The following is a 22,459-nucleotide window of genomic DNA, read 5'->3' on the forward strand; positions in this document are numbered from 1 at the left end:
GTTCTGTGGCAGGGGATCACATCTGTTATACAGTGGTGTTGTGGTGTCAAAGCAAGTATCATATTTTGAAGCTAACCACAGAAACTTCTGCACAGTAAAAACTCACTGAGCAGTTTTTTTCTGCTTGTTTGCTGTTTAGTGATTTCAGCAAGTAAAAACAATAGAAAGACCAGCCTGTCTCACATACCTGCTTCATCAGGTTTTCTCATTAATCTCATCATTAAGCACACTTGAGATATATAGGAAACCCACCTGTTATTGTGTGACTATGCAAGTGTGTTAATGCCACTGCTCCACAATCTGTTCCCTACTCATCATACGTGAATGTTTGTTTTTTTTTTCCTCTCCCTCACACACACACACACACACACACACACAACGGCAGCATTTCTTGGAATAACAGTTGTACAGTAGCCAGCTGAGCTGCATTCACACAGAGCGGGGAGAAGCAAAGAGATAAAGGGTTAAAACCGGCTGACACTAGGCAGAATGCAAATAGGATGCGATGATGTCAGTTGTTTACAGCGGTTCTACAGCAGTTTTCAACTACATCCTCAGTTTCGCACGTTGACCATGCACGGGCCAGGCATATACCAGGTTTTTCACCTAGTCTTGTTGAATGTCGCTCTGGTGTGAGCGTCACAGGTTGTTATCTCGTGGCACTCAGAAATGAACTGCAAACTAGTGTTTGTTGGAGACACGAAAACAAGATATTTAAATTGCAGTGGTGAATTTTAGGAGCATTTTATTTATTGTTATTGTATTTGTTATTTATCCACGTTTTATTAGCAGCAGCGGAGGTAAAACCTGCCACGAGGCGCAGGTAGTGTCAGTTTTTGCTTTCTCCCTGTTTACCTCTGGCGGCTGTGTTTCAGTGAAAGGCTTTTCTCTTTGTGTGCCACCCACCCACTCCCCCAGGCTGCTGGCCTCTGTTGACAACACCTGCGCCCCCAAGGATAAGCTGGGCCTCTTCAGTCCCCTGACACCCTTTCCCCTTCCTAATGTATGTGTTGTGTTCCTTATTCTTTTGTCCTATACCCTGGTGTACATGTATTATGTATGTGCATACACGCATACACACACATACACACACATACACACATATGGCCATACGATATAAATGGGTAGTCCTTTGTGTTTGGATCCTTCTTCTCCAGCAGTCTCCCCGCTGTGTAAATCCTTCAGCCGGGGTTTGCTTTTCAGTCAGGCCCCTGAAGAACGCCATGTGCCTGAGCCTGGCGTGTATCTGTGGCTGGCCGAGGATTCAGCTCCTCTCTACTTTCTGCCTCAAATGTCCGCATTTTGCCCAAGCTGCAGCTATAAAACAGCTTGTGATTGTTTTCAGAATAAAACGGCGTCTCATCCATTGTAGCGCGCGCTGCCAGAGACGTAATGGATCTAAGTATGCATCAAACACCAAGACGAGCACTTCCAAACTTGTTGCTGGCTGGAACCTGCAGCAATATCGGTTTTTGTTTGTTTACTTGCCGTTTATGTTATTATCAAATTTGGACTGTAGACACCAGAGTGCAGGATCAAGTCAATTATAGCTACAAAACATCCAAAGGCACTTGAAGCCTTGAGCACAACTCTTTGTTATAGGTCACTGTTCAGTAAAGCAGGCAGCAGCGTCCCAACAGAGGAGATTATGTGGTTTGTATTTCTGATATATCTGAATTCTTGGTAATAGTTTGTAGACTGCTGTTTGGATTTTAAGAGGGAAACATGTTTTGAGTAGAGCTACAGATTTTATTATCTTGAGATCTGAAAAAGTGCATGTGCATGTTCATCCCCGAGGAACTGGAATCAGCAGACAGAGGATTTAAATATTTTGATTCTGTAATATTGTTATTCTACATTATGATTTTAATAGCACTGAACAATGAAGGGCAGCCGATTCATTCTTTCATTTATATTCTGTATTATAAGTAAAGTATCTAATAAGAGAGTTATTTAAAGTGTCAAACTGTAGCATACATGTTTCTTAATCACCAGAACAGACCATTCAGGTGCATGTTCTTTGTTTTTTTTTCTCTCACATTTGAGGGTTTTCTCCAGGTCTTAGCTGCTGTCTGGGTTATGGGGATGGTGGTGGATGGGGTTTCAAATTATTTAAAGGAAATTTTAAGTTATTTTAAGTTATTTTTTGTTGTTGTTGTTTTCAACCATAATCCTTACCATGTTTGTGACAGAAAACACTTATTGTACTGAAAGTCGCGATCAAATCAAAGCGAGCCTGTTACCTAACCCTAACTGTAGGTTAGTATCAGTTATGGTAACAAAGGCTCTTTACTGCATTTTGGAACAGCGTTTTTTTTTTTTTTTTTTGAAAAATATGTATATGAAAAAAATACTTTGACTTGAGCTTCAGAAAAAGGGTTACATATGAACATAGCATAACTTTGTTTAGCTACCAAGCCATAGTAGATACTAACGTTACTTTAATCCAGGTGTCTTTAACTTCAACTAACTAGCTTCGCTGGCTAACTTAACTGAATTCAGTACATGAATATCTCTAGGCTACATTAGTTCCATCTTCTCGCTTTATGCTATTACTGTTGTTAACATCCACAAAAAACAAACAATGTTTCTGCTTCATTTATTCTTTGTTGAGGCGTACCATATCGATGGTTGTAATAACATTCATTTTACTAATTAATTGCTGGTACAGAGAAATATCCAATCAGCTCTTTGATTAGCTCGGTGATGACCACCTGTCACAGACCAGTCACACGAACGTTCATCCAAACAAGAGGTCATTCCTGTTGCCAGCTTACCTTTATGTTTGAGATCAAGCCACCTCTCTGTTCATTTTTTTCTCTGTTTTGTCAGTGTATAGAACTCTGACCGATGTTTTTTATGTTGCCGAAATTCCTTTTTATGTTCATTTGGCTTATCACGCTCCACAAAAACACGTAGGCGCAGCAGCTCAGCCTCTCAATGGAAGGGAAAACCTTTCATTTAACTTTCGAGGATGCAGTGCCAGACACAGATGCATGTTGGGTTCCATCACTGCAGTGCTTAACTTTCCCAGGACGGAGTTTGTAAACAGCCTTAGTTGCTTTTGCTACGTATGTGAAATCCAAGATAAAATAAAATGTTGTGCATGTGCAGAAGCTCTCTTTCGTTTCTCCTCTGGGGCTTACAGTGAAAGAACAGCTCCTCCTTCTTACTCACAGTCTCACACTTGGCAGCTTCGCAGACAGAAACAGGCAGTGAAAGACAGAGAAGTGAGAAACTGAGGTTGGCACTAATTTCAAATTAAACCTACCGAATTACTGTCATATCCTTTTTAAATTCCTATACTCAGTCTTTTCAGTTCATGCAGTGTTGTCTATAAATTAGTGTCGGGTATCAAAATGCTGATATACAGCTTTCATCATGAGAGAAGGAATAATCATGTCCGGTTTTATTTGTGTCAAAGCTCAGTTATTTTTGTATGTATTTTATGCAACACAGGTTAGAGCACAGATTAACTGGAATAGTTTGGTTGTGTGGTGTATTCATGTGCTGAAGAGAAAGTCAAACCTGGAAAACACTGAGTAAACATAGTCATGTCAAGACAATTATTAATGTAATCACACATTATATTCAAACCAACTAATAAAAAGGCTACTTTAAATATATCTTGAATAATTATTATTTCTGTGGAAGTATAAACATATTTAGAATGTGAATTGTAACTGAAATTTAACTCCAATCTCTAATGGCCCTCCTCAGGTAAATGATGTGTCCACCGTTTAATCTTGTTTTTGAGGAGACGCCCCACGAATTCCTGTACCAGGAGAGAAAAACAAGCCTGGGGGAGGGGTGTTTGTCAAAGCGAAATGATCAGAGTCAGTGAGTGAGTGAGGGATAGGAGGACAGAAACGGAGAGCTCTTTACCCTGGATTGTTGAATCCATGCTGTCTGTTATTTTGCTAATTGTTTCCCTCGTAGGGCCACGTGCCTGCACCCTCTGCAGTGTCTCTATCCTTTATGTATCGTCCTAAGTCTTGTCCATAGCGCCGAGGCTTTTCTCTGGCTCTCCCTTTCGGCTCCTTCCCTCCTTCCCACTCCATGAGCCCCCCTTCCATCAACCGCTCACTTCTCCTGGGCATCTGTATCACTGCATTGGGTTGCGTGTCGCACTCTGTTTTCACATGCTGCATCAGCATTGCCCTCTGTCCCTCCCTCCCATCTTCACTGTGGGCATGTGAGGGCACAGTATGTGACCAGAGTGACCGTAGCATCGGTTTATGGCCTGTCACTATAGATTCTGTTGCATCAAAGGTGTAAGATTTGTGTCTGTTGCGTTATGTTTTGTTAGTTTTTTATTTTATTTTGTGACTTGGAGTGGTCTGTACCTCCCATACAAAATTCTTGTCATTGGCACGTGAATGCATGCTCATGCACATACACAAACACATGCACATAATCTTCCTTCATTCTCTGCTCGGCAGTTAATAGTGTGTGCTTATGGCAAATCTCTTTAGTCTGGCAGTTATTGGAACTAAGATTTTAATTAGGGGAGGTTTTAGAACAGCCCGCGCCGTATTAGCATTACAACAGGGGCATGTTTGAGGGGTGGACTGGCAGGCAGACAGTGAGCCATCATCAGACATATCAGTCAGCAGATATATTAGTCTTGTCAAAAAAAGAGCAGAGATCACAGTATAAACTGCATAGTATGAATACTATTTCTACATAGTCTAGACCAGGAAGTGATGTTTCATGTGGGATTTGAGGACTTTGCAAGGATTTTGACTACCTGATCACATGCTTTGTTGCCAGAAATACCTTCAGCTGTTGATGGGAGGTGTTGGGATGATTGATTGAATCATGTCAGCGCCTGTTGCATCGGTCTGGATTATTAGAGTTTGATCTAAAATGGAGTTCACTTGGAAACGTCCACATCTGGCTTCTGCTTTGGTCTGCAGCTCCTGAGCTATCCCTAACAGAATGAAGCCTAAATGGCTCATTTTAGTTATAGTCTTATTTTGCTACAGAAGCTTAGGTATACTTTTGTTCTGGGGTCAGTTGTTTACAATTAAACAAAATAGGATGGTTGTTTCAGACAGATTGTTTTGTTAAAATCACAGTGAGTGTGACTTATAAAAACCAAATAGGTCATTTTACAAGTAATGTCTGTTAGCTGCATTTTCTTTCTTCATTTTCTAATTTAAACTCAGTAACTCAAGAACAATCTCAAATTTGATTAATTTTGTAAGGCAGATTAAAGTTTGATACGTTTTCTGAAAACATTTTGGTTGTATAACATTTGTTTTTCAGTGAAGAAACCCTTGTAACCAGCTGAACCCAATGTTCTTTTCCAGTCCTTGGTTTTCCCACCAACATGTCCCGTTCAGGACAAAAACAAAAGTGTGATGTGATCAGATAGATGGACGACCAAAAAGTAGAGCAAACAGAAGCAAGGCATCTCCCAATTTTCCCCAAATTCCTTTGACGCATTTGAGCCTGAAACTGAGTTTACACTGTTTTGCTTATGACTAACGCTCTCCGTAATCAGTCCCTGCGCACCGACTCAGGAGACCCCTGGCTAGTCTTCTCAGCTGTTTTTCTTGGCCACTCACTCTGCTGATGGAAAGATGGCTCTCATTGAGGTCAAACCGAGGCTTCGACAACTTGAAGTGAGGTTGTGGGGGATGATGGTGAATTGATAACCACAGTTCCATGACTTCTGTTTTTGTGGGCGAAGATATTATGATCACCATGTTTTAGACTTTATAACCCAAGCACATTTCATGACCAAGGGCCCTTGAAACCCATGCCAAAGTATTAGACAATGAATTATTTTTGTCAAAGTCTGAAGAGTTTTTCAACTCCTCAAGGATGTTGTGTACCTGACATTTACTCTTTTAACATGCAGATTGATGGGAAAATATGACGGTCAGAAAGATGAGACGGTCACAGTAAGAAGATGTCAGTTTATCACTAACACTTTTTAAAATGTCCACAGCCTAAAATGTTCATATACGTAAGCGATTCAAGTAGATAATAATAACTTATTAATCCAGTTTGAGTCAGGGCTGGCAACTGTAATTTTGTTCTCCAGTCTTGAGGTCAGAGGTCGAGGGGCAGGAAGGGAGGGCCACTTGTCTCAGAACAAAAGAACGATGCTGGAACCTCACGTGTCTGAGACATGTGACCTGTGTACTGTATTTTTGGTGTGTTTTGGACATAAGATGAGTGAATGTGTGTATGTGACCCCTTGTGACAAGCCTGTTTCTTGTAGTTATGATGGAGAGTTTCCCTCCTTCCTCCCAGAATAAATAGCCTTCCTGAGGCATTGTGGGATATGAATGGCAAGAGGAGACGGGCAGGATGGGAGTGCTTGTATTAGTCTGATACAAAGAGCAGTGAGGGCACTTAAAATGACATCTGGCCACATTTTGAAAAGATACATGTTCCTAACTGAGTTACTCAGAATACAACTAACATGGAAGCTTCAAATTGGATATTTCTGTGATTTAATTAATTTCTTTTCAGCACCTGTGTTTTTCTCTTTGTACAAAATCAATTTGTGCCTTTTGAGTCCTCCACACAATATTCCAACATTTGGGAGGTTGATCATCTGTTCTGAAAGTTCACAATTGACATCTGTGCTGTTAGGTATTGTGTTTTTCTCTTGCCATCAGTTGCTCTGCTCCGTGTGCATGATTGCACGTGTGTGCGCGCATATGTGTATTTGTGTGTGCCTGTCTGTGTACCGTAGCTCTGCTTAGTGCTATGCTGTGAATATGAAATAGGGCAGCTAGCATCTGCACTGCAGCCATCCCGCTCTGGCCCCCACACTGTGCCTACTGCTCAGTGCAGCTGGCCAGCCTGCAGAAGCACAGGAGCATGGAGCTTGTGTGTGTGTGTGTGTGTGTGTGTGTGTGTGTGTGTGTGAGAGTGTGTGAGTGTAAGGAAGGAAGAGGGTTAAGTTTACTTGTGTCTGTGTTGTTGTTTGTGTGGGTTAATGTCTTGTTTCTTCTGGTGCTTTTGGTTTCTGAGACTGTTTGTGTTTACCTGTACTAGATTGATTTCTTCTGTCTCTGCATCTATGTTTGTCTTCACATTTGCCCGTATGCTTGTTGATAGATCTTTAACTGCCCCTGTGTGTCTGTATTGTTAGCCTCTCTTTTATCTATGAGCCAGTTTTGTTTATACACAAATGTTACCCAGTAAAGATTCCAAAAACTTGGGCTGACCTTTCATTTTTTCTCCAAGCAAAGATATTCCAAGTAGGGCTGCAGCTAACAACTATTTGTATTATTGACTTATCTGCTGATTACTTTGTTGATTAGTTGATTAAATATTTAGTCTAAAAAATCACAGTTCACTATTATACAAAGCAAAGTAAAGCATGGGGTTCACATTTTAGAAGATGTAAACTAATTTACTGGAGGGATTATTTAAACTATAAATCAAATATCAAAATTGTTGCACATTAATTTTCTGTGAGTCAACTCATTAATGAATTGATTACTCATTTAAGATCTAATTCCCGTGGTGCCCGGGTCTAGTCTTCTCAGGACTACTCCAGCATAGTTTGTTAGAAGATGCGCGGCACCCTCAGCAAATTCTTTGTCCAGTCGTAAGGGCTGGCTGAACTCAAAGCCCCTGAAACACAAGAAAGGCAGGGGAGAGGGAGAGAAGCAGAGGTAGTGGTGGGAGGAGAGGAGAGAGAGATGGAGTAAGGAAAGAGGAAAAGAGAAAGAGATGGAATCTGTGACAATCAGCCCTTTTGATAAACATTTCTCTGTGTCAACTGAGGACACAGAGAGAGCGAGAGCAATTTGAGTTCTCTCTTTGCCTTTCTCTCCCTCTCTCTTTCTGTGGCTAATATGAGGAGATAATGGGCCATTGAGGCAGAAAGAGAAGGCTTAAAAACACCTTAGTCATGACTGGGCCGCCACTCAGTGCCACTGATTAAATTACCCAGATGAAACAGGGTATTTATCTAAGCACAACTACAATCCATAAAACTGCACTTAGTAGTGCCCAGTTAAAGATGTCAGATAACTGTCTGCACTTCTTTGTGGCAGCTTGTGTATTTTGTGTGTATAGAGCTGGAATGCTGGAGACATTGGAAATAGTGTTAGGTGTCCTTTAATTTATTCAAGCATTTAATTTCCGATGTGACATGATAGATGTTGGAACTGCAGTCGGGTTTTAAGTCAGAGCTTTTCTCTTTGGCCGACTGCTGCGTCAGTGCAGGGTAGAAGTCTGGAGGATTCCATGTTTGAGTAAGAAAAATATTCAGAGATGATTGTCTTGAACCAATCTCAGGGTAAAGCTGATCGTCCAGCGGATTTACTGGCTTGAGTTTGATCGATTATGAGGGACAGAGAGGGTGGCTGCTGGTCAAATTGCAGGGGACTGAACTTGTAAGCGATCATCCAGCAGGAGCAGAAATTGTATCAAACATCATTTGAGTCAAACCGAAATGATACTGGAACGGCTGACACCAATTTTCTCCCACTCTGGTCCACATTGTTTGATGCATGTGTCTCTTAAGGCATGGCACAGACTCAATGAATCACTGACCTGATATCAGCCCAGACATGGTACTGGGTCTCTTCGACTGGCTAAAGTTTTATGAAGAGGTGTGTGTGTGTGGGTGTGTGTGGGTGTGTGAATGAGTGATCCTCGGTGGTTGTGATGTGAAGGAAAATCATGAGGCCGGTGATGCAGGTGTCTCACTCTCTAGATGGATGTTCACTTGCTGCTTCTCTTTATCACCTTCCCACTGTCACCAAACTGTCCAGTCAGCAAAACCTGCCGGACCTCTCCCTGTGTGTGCGTGTGTGTGTGTGTGCCTGTACGTGTGTTTGTGTATGAGAAAGACTGTTTGTTGATCTCAGTTATGTCAGTTATGACTACTTCTGGCTTTTGTGCGTGCGTGTGTGTGTGTGTGTGTGTGTGTGGGTGGGAGAGAGGGAGTGAGAAACAGAGAATTTGTGTTGACTGCAGCAGTGTCTGCATAAACGTGTGTTTATGGTCTTAGCGTGTCTTTGTTTCTGTGTGTGTATTTCATGTTTGCATGTGGATGTCAGAAAAAGTGCAGCCAGCAGCAAATGCTGCGGCTGGTGGCAGTGTGACAAAATTAAGGATGTGGCACGGAGGAGGGAAGAGAAGGAGGATAGAGGGGTAAGGAGGAGGGGTGAAGGCACAAATATGGCAATGAACAGAGGGATGTAACAGGAGAGGGGTTGGGAAGGAGGGATGAGGATGGATGAGTGCGGAGGGTACTAACCATGGATGTGTTGGAGGGCAGAAGAATAGGAGTGGCGAGGAGGGCCATCAGTGGGACGTATTGATTGTAGCTCCGTCCTGAGTGTCTGTAATGAGATCTAGTGGCTGTGGCTTTCTGGAGGAGCAGATTTGTCACCTGGGGCTAGAGACTAGGGCTGGGTGGGACAGAAGAATAAGGGAAACAGGCAAAGGAGGGTCAAGAGGAGAAGGGGAGGAGACAACAGAGGGGAATTAGTCGGGGAGAGGAGAGAAAAGTGCAGATCTTAAAGGGATAGAGAGATGAAAAGAACGTGGCTTTATGATAAAAAGAAAATACACAAATGATGACTAGAGGGGAATCTAAGAAAATGCCTGTTGGGTGCATGCAGCTAATTACTGCAGACAGTCTATGTCTGGACTCATCTCCATGGTAACAAGATGGGCCAGCAGGGCTGGCCAGCACACAGGAAGACACAGACAACGAAATCAATGAACAGACAGACAATGCAGGGAGCAAAACCATGCTCATTAAGCCAGATTCACCCTTTCATTTTGTTGTCTACATGGCAGTGTGTGTTCATGGTCCTTCAGTTCATGTTCGACTGTTGACCCTACACTGAGATTTACCTAGTATTTATTGCTACGGCAGCTGTTGATAAAGAGCTAACCTTACATATAACAGAAGATTGACTGGACGGGGCGACAGCAGGCCCGAGATCAGAGAAGACTGCTGCGATCAGAATGGTTCGATCCAATCATCAGTCAGGAAAAATTGGCCTCTGAGTGGATGACAAAGGTCTCTGCTCCCTCATGAATTGTCCTTGAGCAAAGCAAGAAAGCTCCAATTGCTCTGATTGAGCTTTTTAGTGGCCTATAGCAGCAGCAGAATGTAATTACACTTGGAAGCAGTTAAATGAGTGTGAAGCAAGACACTGCTGATAAAAACTATATGTGCTTATTTCACCGTGGACATACTAAGACACTGCAGGTTTATTCACACGTTTTGCTCATAACAGCGTGGTAACTGGTGTAGCTTGTTGTGACATTGGCCTGACGTCATTTTATTGACTGTTGGCAGCAAAGACGAACATATTAGAACCTTCTTGCCAACATGAACAGGCCTTCTGTATTTAATATGGGGGGGTTGACAAAGTGCTACTGTTTATGTAAGTGAACAACTAGACATGTTGTGGCAGGTATGCAGAGATATGGAAGGGGTGTGAGTGTGCGCAAATGTGTGACGGAGAGAAAAAAGATTGTCTCCGTACTCTGTGATTATCTTGATGAATTATAATGGAAGCGGTGACACAGAGAACTCGTAAGCAAACAAAAATCAACAAAACGAGTTGGTGATAGGGTTGGTCGATGTGTTGAAATTTTTCCAACCGGTCACGTCAGCCCACAGGTGTGTGCTGCGCATGACATTTTTCACCAAATCCAATCATTGAAGAGCTTTTTTGTGGCAAAGAACACTTAATGCTAAATTATTTTGGTTTTGAACTGGACACAACCAGCAAACAGAAGGACCTAAACGAAGCAATTTGAAAGAGCATTTGCGAATACACCATCCTGATGTGCTGCTATCACTGAAGGTTTGGTGTAATACTAAAAAGGAGTAGAGACCGCTGCATGAACTGTGTGTGTGTGTGTTTGTGTTCCTGTGAGACAAGCCCTGTTCTCTTTCAGCCTGTTCCAACCATCAGTAACCCAATATAGTCTTGGTCATTTAGCCAATAGGACACACACAATCACACACACACACACACACACACACACACACACACACACACAGATACTTTGAAACAATGGAAACTCTCTTGTCTGGGTGCTCTGCCTTTGCTTTCCTTACTGTCACTTATTTTTATATAAGATTTTATACAGGAGGTTTCAGATTTATCATTCAGTATGCTGTTAGTTTTGTACTTAAACTGTACATTCATTATTGTCTAACATGGATAAATGACTATTACATTAAGGTGCCTATGAATGTGTGCAAATTATCCTAAAATGTTTGTGTTTGTCTAAACTACCTCTCAGTGCTGTGTGGTGCATCACATCCACCTGGAGCTTAGCTTGGCAAAAACAAACTTAATGTTTTCAAATGTTGATTGACATAGTGTTTTATGGTTGACTGTGTCTTAGTTTCCACCTGCAATATACAATGTGGTTGTGCCATTGTCACTCAGTGACATGAAACAGACATGAACATCTTGGCATGGATAACCACCCAATCTCATTACTGAGTGATGTGTGTGTGTTGTTCAGAGATGGGTCCCTGCACGTAGCTGGTCTGCGTTAGACCTTGTGGACATGCATAAATGTCTTGTCCAAACATTAACCGTTTTGAATTCAGGCTTCATTGTGTGAGTCACACACACTCTGTAAAGAGACACCACAGAGTGTCATGGTCGTCATTGTCTTGGTGACAGCTCAACACAATTATATAAATAGTGCTGATAGAAAGGGGGGGGGGGGGGGGGGGGGTGTGATACTTCTGACTGTTGAGTCCTTACTGTTATCTGTGTATTTACTTATTAGTTGTGATGGCCTCACACAGTTTTGTAACAGCAGGCAAATATCGTGATATTTGCAAGTACACATGAGTAAACTCGTAGACGCCTCTCAGGTTCCTGTGTTTGGAAAGTTGCTTGCATAATGGCTGCTCTTTATCTGTGTGTCAATAACCCTGAGAGGGAGTGGCTGTTGCAGAGGGAAGGGAAGGGTATGACTGTCTACTTCTCTTTTCATCCTCTAATACAGGTTGGAAAATATACACATATTCAGAATTGCAAATAAAATCTATAAAAATATTTTGTTGTGACCGCACTTGAACTTTGAGCGCAGTAAAAGTGTAGTATAATAAGTCACATACTTTCCAACTGCTGCCGGATTTCTTTCTTTCTTTCTATCTTTCTTTCTTTCTTTCTTTCTTTCTTTCTTTCTTTCTTTCTTTCTTTCTGATTTCTGATTTCTATCTTTCTCAGACTCTGTCCAGCCAACCCAAACAAACAAAGTAATATTTTAAGTCTTACTTAACAACTATTCGTCCACCTAATGCTGTGAATTGTGCCTTTTGAAATATAGTAGACAGCACAACTTCAAATACTCCAGCAATGTATCGAGTGCGCGGTCGTTGCTATCTACACAGAACAAACAGAATCACAGCACTCACATATAAATAATCCTCTTGCATAATGTGTGGCAAACAATGAACACGTTGCAGCTATAGGCCATCATCTGCGTAAACAACAGCAGTGGATCTGACGATTTTTATAGTTTGGATAAAAGAATGTAGCTTAGGATTTATAAAACTCCCAACTGACAAAGAGAATACATGATTGCTTAATGAGATACATGTGTGAATGAATCACTCAGAAGCAACACCCCCAAAGAGGGAGATGTGGCCGCGATAGCAGCATCACACGATGACAGACGGCTAAACTAAAAGAACAATACAGACACCAAAAGCCGCTACTAAAGAAAGACCCAATGGACACTAGTAAATAAAGATGTGTATACATAATACAATTACAACGATACTCTCTATGATCTACTGTACATACATTCATATGACCTCAACAGAGGAAAATGTGATTTTGGGAATAATCTATGGTTAAAAATGTCCCAATGTGATTATAGGGCTCAAACTGCTATATATCTACTGGATAGTTCACCAGAGCCTTATCGTGTTACCGTTACTCTTTCCTCCTCTACATCACTTTTTATGTTTGGCTTCAATGTTTTCCTCCCATCTTTCTCCCTCACTGTCGCTTCAGCTCACCTTATTCCCCCTCTACTCTCCCTCCTCTGTTACTCTCCTGTTGGCCATTGCAGTGAACACAAACAGACCTTTGCCTTAGCGTGTGTGCTTGTATTTGTGTTTGTGTGCTCTCGCTTGCATGTATATTGACGCCTCTGATGACAGTATCACTCTCCTTCCCCGCGATCGGTGTGTTGTTGTTTACACTCTTTCCCCTCCTCCGTCTCTCCCCTTTACTCTCTCAGGGCGAATGTCTTACATCAGATCACTCGAAACGTTTATAGCAAAGCTTTTGAAGCTTAGGACTCCCACTGTGGCCAAATATAGTAAACGTGAATCCAGCAGCTGTGTGTGCATGTGTATGTGTAAGAGCGTTGATGAGTGTGTGCGTGCATGTGTTCTCCTGAGTAAATGGCTCTGGGGTAAAAACGTGTTTGTTATTGTTCCGAGCACTTCGCCTGTAGACAACACTGCCAATTAAAGGGGAGGTTTTATGTGTTAAGAGCAGGAAGTGTTACCGTGTGTGGCTGCACGCTATTGGCTGCCCAGCTTCTCCCATGTTCCTTCCCTGGGGACTGAGCAGCCAGGGCTCTTTACTGCCACGGCCAAATGAAAGGTAAACACAGCACACCTTTGATCAGGCTTTGCATTTAAAACCCTTACTGGAAGTGTACGCGTGTGTGTGTGTGTGTGTGTGTGTGTGTGTGTGTGTGTGTGTGTGCGCGTGTGGGTGTGCGTGTGTGCATGTCTGGAGGGAAGCTGCAAGCAAATTATTGAATGACACAGTGAGGTTTACATGTGTGTATGTGTGTTTAGTTTAATGAGAGATAAACTCTCCAGGACGCTACCGCCTCCTCCTCTTGTTGTTGAAGCATGAGTGAAATCATCCCTCCATCCATGCCTCCTTCCCTCCATCCCCCCATCCAGCCAGCATGAAAACAAAACAAGGCGTTGTATGAATGAAAGTGGGAGGGGCTGAGTGGCCTAGAAAGGCAGGCAGGCAGGCAGATAGCTAGATAGATAGTGGTGCAGGGCAGGGTGAGGCTGTGGTGGAGAGGAGGGATAGAGAAGAGGACAGTGGAGTAGGAGGAGGAGGGGATGAATGAATGAGTGAGCTGACTGGAGCATGTTTGGCACAGCAGCTAGCTTGTGTAGCCCAGCGCTAGCGTGAGCAGAATGGGGAATAATGCTGCTGCAGTAGTTGTGTTATTCTGCTGTAGTACTCCCTTCTGAATCCCTTCTGTGCTCGGATCAGATAGAAACAGGAGAGGAAAAGGGGTAAATATACCTTGTAAGAATTTTAAGAAAAAAAATGAAAAATAAAATAAAATAGCAGAGTGCTAAATTGATTTATTGCACATTTGTATCATCATAACAGGGCGATGTAAACAACTGTTATTCATGACCATGTATTGAATGGATTTGATGTAAAGCTGATTTACTAGATCCACCTATCTCTGTTTTGGCCATGCTCCTGTCTTAAGCTGGTTGTAATTCACCCAAAGCAGCAGCAGTAGATCCATCTTCCCTGGCATGCTGGCTCCTTAGCTGCGTCTGCCCCCTGTCTGCCCCAGCAAGGCCAGGGTTAACCCTGGGCGTCTCTCCTCCCAACATGGAAGAGGCCATTGAATGGCTGCCTCCCCCAGCCAGCAAACACATTGGCTGAAGCTGAGGGTGGATCTGGGGCTGGAGCGGCACTCCGGCATGGATCCTAGGCAGGAGCTGGATCGGGGAGCTGTCTCAGCCCTCCCTGCTCAGCTATGTGATGCCTTGGTCACAGCATGTACACACACAGCAGACAGAGGAGAGGGGGAGGGCTAGGAGAGAGCTATGCATTTTTCTCTGTGGGTCAGAAACAACTGTGTGCAGTGGTGGGTTTACTAGCTCATAGTAAAGAAAATGCAGTGGAGCGACCCCTGCATGAACTACCCCAGAAGGTCAGAGATGACGTTTTTTCTACATTAGTCATTCTCCCTCTTTGCGATTTTGACCTCCTGTCCTTTTTGTCATTGTTCTTTCTTTTAACCTCATTATTCCACCCCTCCTGCCACAACCCCATTTGTCCTCTCTGCTTTTACTCAGGCAGCACAATGGGCAGCCCTTCCATGCAGGAGGGGGGGGGGTCCTAGTTGTATCCTTGGCAGTGAGAGCTCATGTGATGTCCTCACATAGGTGGCATCTCACGAAGGTTGGCATTCTGTGCCTCCATTGCATTTTTCACCTATTTAACAGTTTGATGCACTGATCTAAACAGTATTTCTACCATTATTTTAGCTGTTAGGGAGCTTTGATTGCAGTTTTACTGTCTGATTTTAGCTTTGTTTATAGTAAGAATAGCTCAGATATCATGTAAGTTATGTTCCCAAATGCAGACTCCCTTCCCTTCCTTGATGCTGCTCTCACCTATAAAGGACCCAAAGCAGGGTCACGTAATCTAAGAAATGTTTGTAGCTTGTTATTTGACCTAGATCTGCTTCTTGCCCTGACGCTCTTTGGTTCAGTTAGCAAATGATATCAAAGCTGACAGTATAGTGAGAAACATGGTGAGGGACGGCCATTAACACACAGGGTCATGAACAGGAAACCCAGTCGGAGATCAGATATGGCCTAAATATTTAACAGTTTTTTCTAGTGTATTTTCCCAAATAAATGAAAGGAGTAGATGTCTGAAACACTGATAGTTGGTTTGGTGTTTTTAGTGTGTTTCCTGATTGAAAATCGAGACTCTATTCTTATGTTGTCATCTAAAGCTGTGAGTCACTGATATTTTACCTGCCAATATATCAGTACAGTAGACTAAAAATGGACTTAAAGCTACAGTAAATACTGGCCAACCCTGACTAATGGTGAGTCCCCATCCTGTTTGCACCCTTCATTGTGTGCCTGTTATAAGGTGAGATCTAATGAGTCTCCACTGGCTCACAGACAAGGCAATAACAGCTAGTTTATTAGATCATTACAGTGCACGGGTCAAACTTGACTGCTAATCCAATCACAACTGACCAAATGCTGTTTCCCAATAGGTCATAGGAAACCTGACATGAGCCAATATGCAATTTGGAAAAGGCTGGGCTGAGAACACCTGTTTATAGTACATGCAGCCATGTTCATGTGTGTATGTATGTCCAAACATGCATGTGGTTCCATCGTTGCTCTCAGATCAGAGCAAACTACCACTTGGTGGTCAGTTTGACCACAGGGTTTGGCTCTCTCCGCCCCTTCTTGGTTTAATGTTTTGTGAGACGGAGTGACAGAGACAGAGAGAAATATCCCTGCCTACATGCACCCCCATGCTGTTTATTCGTTGTTTTGTTTTTATATTCCTTTGCTTCAGGGTAATTGTGCATTTTTGTGAACTTTGGGCAACTGGTCTTCCACTTATCTCCAAATGCCATCCAAGCCAGGAGTAGTTACAATGTTCATGAACACATCATGAAAGTACTAAATAAAACATGAGACCACTGTTGTCAAATCTGATATTAACCACTGCTTTCCCTTTTCTCCTCTCCTTCTTCTCCTCAGTGTGCTTGGACAACTGTAAGCATGGTGCGTGTAGCCGCCAGGGACAGTGCTGCCATGACCAGTGCCTTGGCGGCTGTTCTGAGCCAGGTAATGCAAGTAGCTGTGTGGCCTGCAGAAACCTCCAGCATGGGAACACCTGTGTAGAGAAATGTCCTCCTGGATACTATGTCTTCAGGGGTTGGCGCTGCATCAGCTTCTCCTTCTGCCAGGTTGGTAACAACTGGAATTCTTAAGGCGAACTCATATTGTATCATATTATATACATCATATATTTAGCACAAATGTAGATATAGTAAACTCATGCACTTGTGTAAACATACATGTTTTGTGTTTTGTTCTTGTTCAAATCCAGGAACTTCACAACCAGTGTAAGCAGACTAAGAAGTTGAACCAGGATCGGGAGTCGGGCTGCTATGAATATGTCATCCATAACGGGGCCTGTATTACAGAGTGTCCTTCTGGATACACCACTATAAACTCCACTACGTACGTCTGGCTCACACACACATACATCTTTAATGCCACCATCAACACAGCTGTGTTATTGATAGTGGCCCATCATTATATGATCGGAGATGTAACTGTCACCCACAACAAATCATCCCACTGTGACTTCAGCAGAGCAAGTGAATTGTGGTCACTGAACACACTCAATAACATTTGCACACAAGAAATGATGGATTGGAAGTTGATCAAACAGAAAGGCAGAGGTATTTTTCCCCTATGGAAAGTCTCCTCTCCTCTGTGGAGAAGCAGCTGTCTTGCTGAGAACAAATTCTGAATAGACGTAGTACAAGAGCAAAGAAAAGGGCAAAACATCACCTGCTGTTTGCTTCTTTGGCGACTGTAAGCAGTGCTGTTTAGCTGGTTAATTTGTGACCTTGCAGATGATGAATATGATTATTTCAACTATTTTGGATGTTTTATTCTTTCAGCTATGATTTTAATTTTGCTGTTGAAAAGCTCTTATCAAGTCAGTGTTTCCCCAAAAAATTTGATTCTCTTTGTGGCGGTAGCTGACTGGGGGTGATGACACTTTTTTAAATTAATTATTAAATAATACTCTATATAAGATGTGCCTCTTATTAAATATTTTTAATATTTAAAAAAATATTTTAATTGCCCAATGTTTTGTGACAAATTAATAATTAACTGAAGAATATATACAGCTTCATTGCTTCACGTTGTGTCCAACAAATAACCATGTATTGTGATTGCTGACTTAGCTCAGTGCTGGCACATGCATGCAGGATGCTCGCTCATGCGCACCCCAAATCACAGGCACACAGAGGGCCAGGAAAGACTAGTAGATAGTGTGAATGTTTTAAAGCCCGTGAGAGAAACCATATTGTTAAAATTCCCTATAAAATTCCCTATCTCTTAATCTCTACTGTCAAGTATCTTGAAAAGACCACATATGATGTTTTTAAAAACTTGAATGAAAGTACTTAGTAGTTAATCATTTCAGTTGAAACTTTAGTTGTATGAATCACAAAATAAAAAGCAGTCAGTTAATGTTGGTATGATAAGTTACTCAGTAGCACCACATACTAATATACCATACAGTCTCGAGACTACATAATTTCATCTGCAAATAAATTTTCTAATCTCAGTTTCTGTAAATGAGTCCCTGGTGTTTTCACAGGACACATCATGTTCTATTCTCAGTGGTTACACAGCTGCATTAAGTCAAAGCTGGACCTAACTGACATAAAAGAAAAGAGTTTTCTAAGCATTTAAGTATGCAGATTATATGCATATATTTTGTTAATTTATACCTTTTTTTTGTTGCCTACAAAAAAACACTTTTTTGTCAGCATTGTGCAACATTTCTAATCATACTCAAGTATTGATTATTTTAGAAACAGCCTGCAAGGGTGCACTGGAGTGAAATAATGTGACTGCGTCTTTATGCACCCAGCAGCCAATTATTTTCCCATTGGAAGGATTATTCAGTAGTAACCTGGGCTCAACTTTACAGTCTGTCTGGGACCTGTTTACTTAGTCTGGTTGAGCGGTTCACATGAGATAATTTGTGAAATATGTGAAATATGTAAATTATATATATGTAAGTGTAATTATATATATATAAAATTATGTGAAATAATAGTAAATTCGCAATAGGAAGTGTTGATTGATAGTGAGGATTCGGTGGATGTATTGAAAGTCAGATATAGTCTTGAGCATATTGTGCGCTGACAGTTTTTAAGGTGGTTAGAAGAGTGTGCCACACAGCTGGTCAAAAGCCATTTGTCCTTAAGCACACCTAACCTCTTATCTTAATATAAACGGCCCTGGATAAAAGTGACAGCCAAGCGCTTTGAATGTAAAACCAACCTCAAAACACTGTCTAGACCTCACCTGGCCCTGTTTAGCTCACAGCTTTGTCTGCGTGTGCAACATGCAAGGGCATGACCTTATTTAGCATTCTTACTCGTAGTAAAGGGGGGTAGAGGAACATCACTGTCTTCCTCATTTAGTGTCAGTAGCAGTTGCTAAATAAGGAGGACATGTTTTTGTTTTGGGGCCAAGTACGTGTTTTGAAACCACTACTGTTTGCATTCTTTCAAAACACATACATCGGTTTGGGCTAAAAGGACAAAACATTTTCCAGTGGAAACGTGATGGATGAAATACTTCTGGCAAATCTGACAAAACAGCAATGACAGGAGCTGCCAGGCTAGTCATACTTGGAAAAAAAAACATTATCACATGCCAAGACACATACCAAGAAGAAGAAACGTTGTGTATTTAAGCTTTGATAGAAGTCTTCATTAGTATCAGAGCATTATTGTTTATTTCAGATAAAGATAAAGGGAAGGAGGAAAGATGGAGGAAGTGAAAAAGAAGCACAGATAGTTTTAGTTTGTTCTAATAAGAGCAGGTTGTCGGCATCACTTAAATCCACAGGTGGCTGGATGATTGATGGTGTTTGTATGTTTTTGGTATACCTGTATGTTTGCATGTTTGTATTTGTGTGTATATATTTGTATGTGTGTGTGCGTACATCCATTTGAGTGTTTATGTGCACAGAACGCATTTCTGACTACATTAGCTTGTTCCCAGTTAAGTGTATGGTCGAGTCGCTTTTTCCAGGTGCAGGCTGGAGGGAAATGTCCACTGTGTCCAGATGGACAGCAGTGTATATGGTGTATATATAGATGTGTTTATTAAGTAAATAACACACACGCATGTGTGCAGAACTTTTAGTACACTCAGCGGAAATGGTACAGAGATTTCAACCTAAAATGACTTTCTCTAAATTTATTTTGTGTGTGTGAGTGTAAGAGAGAGATTGACTTTCCCTTGCATGCTGCCAGCCTGCAGGGATTATCAGGTGCTTAGACAGAAAAGAACATTGCTTTAAGTCTCAGTCATACACCCTGAGGCATAAGGCAGAGTGGCATCACTTATGTCTGTGTGTTTGTTTGTGCGTGTTTGCACACAGATGTATGTGATGTGTGCTGATAAACAAGACTTTTCTTTTCCATTGGGATTCTGTTGCAGTTGCAACATCAGGTATGTTATGTGTGTGTTTGTGTGTGTGCGTTGCTGCTATGGTTTGGTAATAGCAAGAACAAGCGTCATCACAGTGGCTGAGTCAGGCAGATGCTACTCCCAGACACACACACCCAGATAGTCAGGCACACGGCACACATCATATAAATGCGTACACACACACACACACACACACACACCAGTGAGGATTGAAAAAGAGTAGGATGTTCGACAGAAATGGAGACCCAAAGGTTTGCATTATGGTGTTTCTGTGATGCAAATAAACTATTGGATAGGAAAATCCTGCCTCCCTTTGGTGTTTTTCTATAGTATTGTGCTAATTTTAGAATTAACAAAATGCTAGTGTTAGTTTGGATATTCAGAATATAAAGTTATTAATATGTTCGATCAAAACTGTCTCATGATTCTGACATGCAAACTGTCAGGTCAACACTTTGTTTTTTTGATGATAAAATGCACCTCATGATAAAAATATGTTTTTACATATACTTTAAACATGTACGCTGCACCATTAATTTCTACACACTGTAGCTGCATCGTCTGTCTCTGCTTGTCTCTTCAGACAGGTAGCTGTGCACTCCTGATATTTGGCCATCACTCGCTCACATCTACTGTATGAAAAGAGGTTGCTCATTTTTCCTGGAAGCTGTGACGGCACAGTAGTACAGATGTGTGTGTGTGTGTGTGTGTGTGCTTGTGTGCACTTGGTCTGGTTCCGCCAGGCCTGGGCCCAAAACCAAACCCAAGCATCAGCTGCGGCCTCTGTTCTAGATGGTTCTAGCAGACCCTGGAGCCCAAGTCACAGAGTTCAGCCGGACAGATAAACACTGTCCCTTTAAGAGCTGCCGTTGGACCCAGCCTGTCTGCCTGTGTGTCTGTGTTTTTCAGTACAACGGCCCAAAACATTCTCTCTTTCTACACTGCAACTAGAGCGTTACTTTTGAGGAGCTGAATATACGATTTTCCATGTGGGAGAAAAGAGAGAGGGAGACATGCAAAATATCCTCGAGTTTTTCTTTTCACTGTTGTTTGAGAGAGATCATTACAGTGTGTTTCCATTCATTCAGAAGTCATAGAGGGGAAACAATGATTTGGCCCCTGATGGATGTAAATTATTAAGAGCATGATAAGATGGAAACTAGGAGAAGCCAGGTGTGTAGTGGGTCATTTGGCTCTCTCAGGGTGGACAGGAAAAGCCAGACAAGGCCCAAAACAGCACCCCTGGGATCCAGTGTTTCATGTCACTATGGTGAATGGCGTCTATAGCATGGCCTGGCGGTTTGGGGGGTGGGGGGTTGCTTCCTGGAGAGGGGGCTTCTAATAAGAGTTGCATAAACATAGAATTAAAACACTGCGGGCTTACAAATGGCAGTTCATGCGGAGCTTGCATGGACCCCTCACAACAGCATCCTTTGTTAGTCGTTCCCTTGGCACAGGGTCTGCTTTGTAAAGGTGCCTGTTAAGGCTGCTGTTTGATGTCATTGTTACCTTAACTTTGAGTTTTGAAACTCTGATCAGACTGCTTCAAAATTCATTCAATGGCAGATTTCATCCCCTGCCCTCCTCTGATTTATAGATCGATTTTTAAAGAAATAAGATTTTGATCCAACTTTCCTCCCTCTGAATAAACGTTGGTGGGTGAGGAAACCTGTCATGTAGTGCTAATGTTGAGACCTATGTTGAGGTCGCCCACCAACCAAAATAAAGCACTTTAGTTTATGTGTAAGGCAGCCCGTTGTGGTTAGGGGTGTCAAGGCTGGAAGTGGAATTAAAGAGAGGGATTATGTTCTTTCAAGGGGGCTTCAAAAAAAAAGAAGTGCTCATTTGTGAATGAAGCATCGGTTCCCTTTTCTCTGTATGGCGTGTACGCGGCTGCTTGCTAGACAAGGCCTGCCTTTTGAGAATGAATTTCCTGAAAGGCAGCACTATTAAGGCCTCATTGCTCAGTATATGTGTGTGCATGTGATCACATGCACAAGCACATGTTTGCAGGAAAAGTACGCAACTCATAGAGCTGAGAGAAGGAGAGAGAAAAAGAGCGAGATAAACAGAGGAAAGCCTGTTGGGAACTGCAGCTGGTGTTTCAGTCATGATGTTTTTGTTGTCTGTGATTGTGCATTCGTCCGTTTGTGTGTGTGTTTGTGTGTGTGTGTGTGTGTGTGTGTGTGTGTGTGTGTGTGTGTGTGAAGCAAAGGATGAGAAAGCTCTCTCCTCTATCACTCAGCGCTGATAAAAATAAAGGAGGCTCAGATGTGGATGAGAGATTGCGTAATCTAATTCTGCTCCTAAAAGCCTATAGAATCACTGTGGGACATATCAAATTAATTGAGAGAATTATACAGATTCACCTCTGAATACATCACAGCTCACTCATTGAATTGCAAGGTTCTGTTTGGTTGTCACTCATTTTAAAAGATCACTTTGTCAAACCTTAAACTC

At 42.1% G+C, this 22,459-nt stretch overlaps 1 protein-coding gene across 1 annotated transcript in view; it reads left to right on the forward strand.

The window, feature by feature from the left end:
- Positions 1 to 22,459, forward strand: part of insrb (insulin receptor b) — an 84,129-nt gene that overhangs the window by 41,341 nt on the left and 20,329 nt on the right. Inside the window, exons 3-4 of the mRNA XM_056379277.1 lie at positions 16,502 to 16,710; positions 16,854 to 16,987. Coding sequence (XP_056235252.1) covers positions 16,502 to 16,710; positions 16,854 to 16,987 — 343 coding nt within the window. The remainder of the gene's footprint in view (positions 1 to 16,501; positions 16,711 to 16,853; positions 16,988 to 22,459) is intronic.

This window comes from Seriola aureovittata, chromosome 6 (assembly GCF_021018895.1).
Source record: "Seriola aureovittata isolate HTS-2021-v1 ecotype China chromosome 6, ASM2101889v1, whole genome shotgun sequence".
In the NCBI taxonomy this organism is placed as follows: Eukaryota; Metazoa; Chordata; class Actinopteri; order Carangiformes; family Carangidae; genus Seriola; species Seriola aureovittata.